The sequence below is a fragment of the Erpetoichthys calabaricus genome, chromosome 3, assembly GCF_900747795.2.
Source record: "Erpetoichthys calabaricus chromosome 3, fErpCal1.3, whole genome shotgun sequence".
In the NCBI taxonomy this organism is placed as follows: Eukaryota; Metazoa; Chordata; class Cladistia; order Polypteriformes; family Polypteridae; genus Erpetoichthys; species Erpetoichthys calabaricus.
The window spans coordinates 31,346,294-31,355,496 of record NC_041396.2 but is presented as its reverse complement, the minus strand read 5'-3'; the positions used below and the strand labels follow the sequence as shown (position 1 = coordinate 31,355,496).

Genomic DNA, 9,203 nt, shown 5'->3' with positions numbered 1-9,203 from the left:
TTCTTTTTCAGTTTGAAAATAACCTTTAACCTGACGCAGCCCTACATTAACTCCATTGGTTGTTTCACGATGACATTTTATTTACATTATGGGCACCACCAGTTTGTAACCGAAGATGCATGTCCCCATTGATTGAGCATGTCGTCAGAAGTCGCATCATGTGATGTTATCGACGTGACATTATTTAAACTGTAACAAAAAATTGTTATCAGTTGTCCAAGTTTACGGATGCACTCTCAAAGCTCTTTGACTCTTAACTTTATGGCTAAGGAGTTCTGGTTATGCGTTGGGTTGAGCTGCACAGTCATCACCTTTTTGGGGTTTGTGTTTTGCCACCATTTGGACTTCATTTCCTGGTCCTTTTTTCATTGCCCTTTATGGCTGCACCAGCAATCAGAAGGTTGCCAGTTAGAATCCCGTAAATGCCAGAAGAGACTCTACTCCATTGGGCCCTTGAGTAAGGCCCTTAACCTGCAACGGCTTCATCCTGGATGTGATGTTAATCTGCATCCAACCTGGCAAGCAGGTCCTCCAACTTACAGGGAAAACATGGGGGCTGGTAGCAGAATTGGCACACCAGCCACCGTCAAAAACCTCACACTGTTCTAGTGCGGTGACAAGGTGCCACCCACTGCACTCAGGCCCTATTCAAGGTGGTTCGTCGTGTGGTGGGTGAAGCAACGTGCTGTCAGAGCATGCTGCCCCAATTATTATGACCTTCCTACTTTATACCAGGCAGAACAGACAAGAGGTAAGGATGGATGCTGTCCGGTTAAATCTTTCATCCTCATGTACCAAGAACAATTAATGCCCGGTGACCAACAAGAGCTAAACATGGACACACTGGATTGCAGAACTGTTTATTTGGGAATTGGGCAGCTATTAAAGATAACCATTGAGACCAATAAATGAACCAGGAGAACCCAGTGTCCTGTGAGTAGAACTGTGGATCTGGGGGAGCAGCAGTAGATTTGTACTAAAGGCCACCAAGTGTCCCTCCAAGAGTTGAGATGTGTCCATTAAAGGAAGTTGATGCTGAGTAATTTATTAGAAAGTTAAAAGTTGGCCAATCCAGTGGTCTTCAATGAAGATAGGTAGCTCTGTGACTACTAGATAGATAGATAGATAGATAGATAGATAGATAGATAGATAGATAGATAGATAGATAGATAGATAGATAGATAGATAGATAGATAGATAGATAGATACTAACAATGAACGTTAAGCGAATTCTCTTCTGGGCCAATATTGGACAGGCTTGTGTGTCCAGTAAATTAGGAATGATGACACATATGGTGCCCCAGTGGTCTGCATAGGATGAAGATGAATGTCCAGAATGAAGACCTCTGAGGAGTAAAGATAGAAAAAGGCGATCCTTCAAAGAAGAACTGTAGCTGTCTGAAAATGTCCCAGTGAAGTCACCTCTTATTAGTTGAAAGATGACAAATGTATTTAGCAACTTTTGTAAAAGTAATAATTTTATTGTCTTTTAAGGCAATCCAATACAAATGGTTTTACATCCAACATATGACAAGGAAATAAATGTACATCAAGGTTTGGTCTGGAAAAAAAAAAACTCACCATGCAAAAACAAAACAAAAAAAAAACTAATAAAAAGAAAAAGAAAATTAATGCAAAGGAAAAAGAAATGCAGGAGGGCCCGAACACGTGCGGCCACATGCTGGCGGCAATACACAACTCAGATACAAGACTTCCATTGGAGGAAAAGAAAAACGGAGAAGTCGATCGAGGTGTGGTTAGTGGCGGGGGGTGGGGTGGTGTGGAATGGGCAGGGGGCTTTAGCAGAACAGAAACCCACACAACAGCATGCACACAGTCCTCAAACGGCTTACAGAAAGAGCTTCTCCCAGGGCCCTCTGGCCACCATGGCCCTCCCGGTGAAGGGAGCAGCGCCCTCTATGGGTCACCATGCTATATACAGGTATATATATACAAGGAACCAAAGCAGGTCCCACCTGCTGATATGATAAGTCTTTTTCAATTAAATAATTAGACTCCTAATACTTCCATAGGAAAATGAATAAGCCAGTCCCCTGCATGTTATGGAATAGATTCTGGTAGGGGCGATCTGGTGCAACAATGTGTCTCTTACACACAGAGAGATGTGCGCCACGTCTTTAAATTCAAGTGCATCCAGATCAGCAAATTGCCCCCTCTGCCAGAGTGAATATTGCTTCTCTTTAGCTGAACAAACCCAGTGGCAGGATAGCAGTTAAGAACACTGAGACTGCTGCACTGCACAGGTTGCCCTATCCATAGGGGGGAGCACAGTGGCGCAGTGGTTAGTGCTGGTCCCTCACAGCTCCTGATCGCTTGCTTAGGGTCTGGCTGGGCACAATTTGAGCAGAGTTCACATGTTCTCCTTGTTTATGAGAGAATTTCTGTTCTTTCTTCTGTATCCAAAAGACATGTGTGTTAGGTTAGTTGGTAAGTATCAGCTGCATGTGCCTAGGAGTGGCTGAAGTGGAAGAAACAACTGGTGCTTCCTGCTGCTCTTCACCGTACACCTACATATACTGTATGTAAATCAAAAAGTAAAGGAAATTTGAAAATTCTGCTCTAAACGCAATGGATAGAAGCTGACGCAATACAACACCACAATCGCTTATGGGTTTGCAATGGCTTATGGGTAGTTAGAATACATAGTCTAGTTGAAGCCAAAGTCAAATAAACATGGACACTTCATTGTGGGATTGCACCATTGTTGAGATTTCTTTGGGCAGAGGGAGCGATGCCTACTGAAATTCACCACAGGATGTTGGCTCCTGTGGTCTCAGGACTCAACAAAAAGTTTATGAATGGGTGGAAATCTTGTCAACCATCAACATCTCGCACACAAGTCCACATGGCGAAGGCCTTCATCCGAGGATTACATTGTCTGCTGTTGCTGCACATTTGGATATCAGCTATGGGTCTGCACGTTCCAGAGTGCATGAGGATCTTAGGGTACTAGAAAGTTTGTGCAAGACGGGCCCACAAACAGCTTACTGATCTACACAAGCCAATGTTTCACCCCCTCTGCCCAAAGAAATCTCACCACAGCATATTGTTCAAAAATGGTGCACTCCCTCGGCGGACTGTCCATGTTCATTTGACCTCATATTAAACTAGAGATTAACGGCACAGCGCTGCACTGTGTGTGTTCAAACTACCCATAAGCCACCACAATCATGTTGTATTGTATTAGCTTCTGTCCGTTACAGCTACCACATAATTTTTCAATTTGCTATTATTTTTGGATTTATTCTTGTATAATTGTCTAGACATAATCCCAATAGTACAAGTTCTTCGGAGATGGGGTGTGTTTTTTTTTGGAAGTCTGAAAGATTGGCAAAGGGCAGAACAGGGTAGTGCCAGTATGGCCCACTTCAAACACCGGTGCCTAGAAGTTAACTGGCACCTCCATCATTTAGGTTTGATTCCCGAATTGCATGTGATGCTACCAGGACAGACCCCCAACTGCTGTGACTGTGATGGCTAAAGATGAAGGGACTCTCCATTGGTCCATTTCTGCTAGAGTGTGGTGCACTGATGTGTGGATTTACCTCTAATGACAAGACCAAGTATGAAAGTTATACTCCTTACTCTGTAACTGTCTTCTGCTTCTGTTTTTTTTACTTTCTCACTGCAAACAAATTTCCCTCTGGGATAATAAAGTTTACCTAACCTAATCATGGCACTGAAAAGTGACAACGTGTTGCATGCTAATTAGCACGTGCAAGTAAGAATTTCTCAGTATTCTGTACAAGTGACAATAATGACCCTCTAAATCTGTAAAGTTTAATGGAAACTAGCCTACAGTGACAAATTCCGCTACCATACGCAGACCACAGAGCAAATGATGTCATTTTGTCATCAACCCAGATGGCCACTTTCTGTCTGACAGCTGCCGGTCTGTGCCGACTCATCTTCATTGACTACACATGAATAACTGGGGTTGTATTTGCTTAGGTGGCTCTCAAGTCAATGTACGTCCCTGCTGGTCACCTGTGTCAAGAACTTGGCAGGGATGGTGGAAACAGCCAAAGGAGGACTCCATCCAGTTTTTGATTGGTAGGTCATCTCTTTTTCACAGCCCTGCTACAGACATGCCACCAAATGGAAACAGTCACAGAGGCGCTAATAGAAACACGCACGGGCAAAGTGCAGACTAGAACATTCACAGTGCTGTTACATCACATGATTCCTCTAGCGATTTTCAGCCTGAAGAGTTTATTTCCATAATCTTAGTGAGTTGGAGGCAGTCACAGCACACTGTCGTGTACGCTGACATGCCCAGTGGATCAGTCCAACATCAGTGTGTGACTCGCCGTGACAATTCTGATTGTGCCTTAAGTTGTTATGGGTAGACTTGTGTGTATGTGAGAAATGACAAACCAGGAGTGCTCTCCTGGGAGTTCAATACGCAGAATATGGCTGTGAAGAATGGGTGGGTGTTTTGGACCTCACAAACAGACGGGCGTCTCATCTCTCTGAGGCCTTGTGTTTTATGTATCACGACAGAATGGGGTGAATTTGGATGCATCGTTCCAGTTGCAAGTGCCTTGCGAGTGTCTATTTCCAGGCTAGGTGGGGGACATGTATGTGGGTCTACATATCCAGAAACGTGGGTGTGGGAATAAAATAATCTGTCAAACCCTTACATGATAAAACACCCTCCGACAAGAAACCATGTAATGTGCCACCTGCTTTAGTAGCACCATGTATGTTGCGTTGTTTTAAAGATCATTTTCATGTCCATTTTATCACAGAGGTGTTAACAGTCGATCTTCATGTCCGCACCGTCGGTTCAGCACGTGACAGCCCATATACCCTGTTCTTCATATGACCCTGAACTGGAATATCAGGATCAGAAAATGAAGAGAAGTTGAAGAACCTGGTGGGTGGGAGCATCAGCTTGTGAAGCCTGGACGTTTTATTTATTCATTTATGTAAAGATACTGCGCTTGTCTCCTCAGTCACTTGTGACAGCCGGGTCCTCCAGGACACAAGATCGAACGGCCTTGGTGGCTCGACGTACGTTTTAATTTCCCTTGTCCTCCTTTTCTAAGGTGAGGGCTTTTCCTGTTAGAACAAAGCCCGCACATCTAATTATACGGTGTTGCTCCGCTTGTCTCTATTAATCTTCACTTATAAATATTCCCGATTCCTTTTTTGAGTTTCACAGCTTCAGCTGTTCCGTGACGAATGGTGAAGCTTTACATGATCAGCATGTTAATTAACTAAATGCCGAGGCGAATCGTGTTCCCCGTCTCTGTCTCTCTCTGACGCGCTCGCACAAAAGGCTCGACTGTCACCAAAGCCTGGCGGCCACGCACACATATCTCCTGCCGCTTTGGTTTGAAAATCTTAAAAAGTTTTCTTTTCCAGAGGTTTGGGGCTGACATGTTAATTAGTTATTGCAATTAAGACAAACGAGTAGAAAGGTACCAGTCTCTAAAGTTTGGAATGGACAGAGGGCTGCAAAGCTGCCTTATCTTGTTTATCTTATCCTAGACCAGCGTTTCTCAACCTTTAAGTATTTGCGACCCGAGTTTTCATAACAGTTTTATTCGCGCCCCCCTAACGTTTTTTTTAAAGGAGCCCACTAATACCAATTTGTTCTTTTTAAATTAATGATATATCATAGATGCGTATTTTATTATACCTACTTAACTTTTATCGACATTTATCTAACTCTATATTTATTTTTCTAGTATCAGAATGTAGTTTAAGTTGATTTGTTTTGGTTTCAATAGATGTATTTTTCATATTTTCGATTCTTGCTTTATTTTTTTCACATCTTCGCGCCCCCCTAGGGGACCCGCCCCACAGTTTGAGAACCACTGGTCTAGACCGTCACCCTGGCTCAGTCCTGTCTAAGTACCAACAGCAGAAGAAAGCACCCCAAAAGTTGGAGGCAGTGTATTATCACCTGATATCCAGTAGGTGTCAGCAACATTCAAACAGCTGTCGCCATCTTCACCCAGTTTAAGGCTGACACTTTCTGGTTGCTACACACTTAAAGCGCCTCAGGGGTCCGGTCTGGTACAGCTACTCACCATCTAAGGTCTGGTCTAGAAACTCTAGAAGCTCACCTCCATCAGCGCATACTATTTTATTCTTCAAGTTGGTGTATGCTACATTGTTTTAAAGATAATTTTCATGTCCATTTTATCGTAGAAGTGTTAATTTCAACTTGTGCCAAATTGGCCGCTGTGTTCCATTTTCGGCAGTTGAAGTTTTATCTCACAGTTGCCACCTACACAGTACTCATCCACCTTTACAGCCATTGGGAGAAACACTTTCCTCTTCAGTGTGCTCTGCTGTTGGAGTCTGGATAACCCACCAGTATGGGGTGTTGGTCGTCAGGCCATCATGAGTTTGAAATCAGAGTTTGTCTTTTCCTAGATGGACTACCAGCCAAGGCCGATGAGATCCATCTGCCCAGGTTGGAAATGAGAGCTTTCTTTTCCTAGATGAATTTCTGTCCGTAGCTTATGATCATCATTTGTCCGCATTTGACATGAGACTTTTCCAATGTCTCAGACCGATCAGCATGCTGATGCAGGACTCATGCTCTCAAGTCAGTATGGATTGGGAATTAGAGTTTTTCTTCTCCTAGAAAATGTTGGTTCACAACATCTTCGTCCACACTATCTGGTGTAAACAAGAGGGCTCCCCTATTCACCACCTGCGGGACGCGCCTCTGCACCACATTGTCACAGCATGACAAACTACAATGGACAGCAAACTTTCTATGAAGCCACTGGTCTCAGGATATAGCCACGACCATGGAAATCAAATGTGGGGAAACTGCCATACCGAAGACATGAGGAACCCCCAGGCTGAGACGTGGAGTGTGTGAAAATAAGAGTCGGTTGAATTGAGGATGGCAAATTAGTTGGGGTGATTTTTACAGGTTGTAACAACAGTTCAGCTTCTTGTTTTTCAAGGTGGTGCAGTGGTCTTCACTGCTCTATTACAGCTCCAGAAGACAGGTCACCATCTTTGAGTGGTTTGTATGTTCTCACCATGTGTTTCTGTTTGTTGTTTCTCCTGCTATTCCAGTTTTCTTCTCAAATCCCAGAGATGTTTGCATCGGGTTCACAGGCAGCGCTGAACTAATCCTCAATGAGCAAATGTGCCCAGCAATGAATTGGCATCCACTTCAAGGTGGTTCCTGTCTCACATCTGATGCTGCCAGCTCACTGTGACCCTGAACATGGATTATACAGGTTCAGTTAATGGATGGAAGGGTGAACTTCAGTGTGGAAGGTTCTTAATCTTTTGTCATGGTATAACGGTAATAAAAAGAGTCCAACACTCTTCCATCCATTTTGTGAAGCTGCAGAGTCCACAGGAAACCAAAATTAAGGCTGTTTTGAGTCCTCACACCAGGTATCAATCAGGCCAATCAGCATGCCAGTCCATCTTTGTAAACATGAGCATATGCCAAATCGACACCAAGGATACCATCAGCCATACCACATACACCTGAGAACAGGTCCTCCACCTGAAGCTAAGCATGTTCGGGCCCGGCCAGTATTTGGGAGTATGGGAGACCATTTAGGAAAAGCTTGGGTTGCTGCTGCTAGAAGAGATGTTGGTGGGGCCAGCAGGGGGTGCTTACCCTATGGTCTGTGTGTGAGTGCCAATGCCCCAGTGCAGTGCTGTAAAAATGGTGCCATCCCTCGGTTGAGATGTAATACCGAGGTCCTGACTCTCTGTGGTCATAAAGGATCCCTGGCCATCCTTCATAAAGAGTAGTACACTTCTCATGTCCTGGCTGAATTGCCCACCATGGCCTGGTCATTGTGCCCCCCAATCATTCCCTGTCCCTATTTGGCTATCTCTCTCTCACTCCTTCATCACCTAATAGCTAATGTATGGTGAGTGTACTGGCACAAAAATGGCTGCTGTCCAGGTGGATGGTACACATTAATGGTAGTTGAAGTGGCTCCCAACTGACTGAAGCGCTTTGAATAGTGAGAAAGTCATTACATACATGTAAAGAATTATTATTATTATTATTATAGAATTGGGCTTCCAGTTCTATACGATGGCAAGGCTACCCACTAAGCCACTGTGATACCCAGAGCCAGATCTCTTTGCTTCAGATCACAACAGCACATTCCTGAACTCTAGTCAACACACCTTTCTCTTGAATAGAGGACAAGTTGACGATAACAGTTAATCGCTCTGTTCAGCTTGACATTATTGAACTCCCTTCTCTGTCCTGCATAGCAGATGAGATGGCCTGTATTATCCTGTTAAAATGCATTATGGACATCAGACTGGCTTCAAAACTGACTCAACGTCACATCAGTTTCATGTGGCGGTCCTCCCGTGTTGAGAAGGAGAGGCCAGGATTGAATATATCAATAAAAAATAAAATCCCCAAAAACATATGCCGCCTTAGTTTCATGTAAAGATTTCAAACTCTACAATTGAAGTGTGTAAACTTCATTGAGTAAAAGACACAATCGCATCTACAGACTGCCACTACTCACTCAGCGACACACATAGGGACGGACACGGGCAGGTTGGATCCGCGGAGCGGAGACTGCTCTTACCAGCCTGGCACGCCACTGGTTAAAGATAAATCAAGAAATCAGTAAAATCCCTCACAGCACATCTGCGGACCCCATGTCACCCGCACATAGTTTCTAACTGACGGATGCCCACACCCCCCACCCCTCCCAAGGCGTAAGACCCCCAAAAGGCCTTGCTGCTTGTTTTCTTGCGGTGTCTTGCCTGTAGCTTCAAATCTGCGTATGCACCGTGTGGACCGTGTGGCCCATGGGTGTGTAAGGAGGTGGGGCTGGATTGGGTTTGATCCCTCGTGACTTCATGTAGGAGATAAACTGGTCCGGGATTTCAGCCAGAACGTCCTTGGCAAGCCTGGCCATGCTCAGGACATGGTTGCCGGTTCGGTCGATGTAATCCCTGAAAGGAACAAACTGTGGAGAGAAGAAAAAATTTCATGGGTTGATGCGTGAAACACTAATTTTCACCTCCACACCAACCACCCCATTCCATCTAAGCAATATTGTGGCAGTCATGAATGAAATATCATTACTGTGGGTTGCTATTAATGGCAATATAGAACATGGACGTAGAGAGCTGAGCTATTCCTTGAGTTTACCTGGACGATATGAATCCACATACATTTGTCGGCATCATTGACACCTTCATCCATA

The 9,203-nt window shown here is 44.3% G+C and overlaps 1 protein-coding gene across 2 annotated transcripts in view; it reads right to left on the bottom strand.

Moving 5' to 3' along the window:
* Window positions 1–1,457: 1,457 nt before the first annotated feature.
* LOC114647875 (copine-5) overlaps window positions 1,458–9,203 on the bottom strand; it is a 318,809-nt gene continuing 311,063 nt past the window's right edge. For both annotated transcript variants that reach the window (XM_028796547.2, XM_028796548.2), the window contains one exon: window positions 1,458–8,963. In XM_028796547.2, coding sequence (XP_028652380.1) covers window positions 8,766–8,963 — 198 coding nt within the window. In that variant the 3' untranslated portion in view covers window positions 1,458–8,765. The remainder of the gene's footprint in view (window positions 8,964–9,203) is intronic.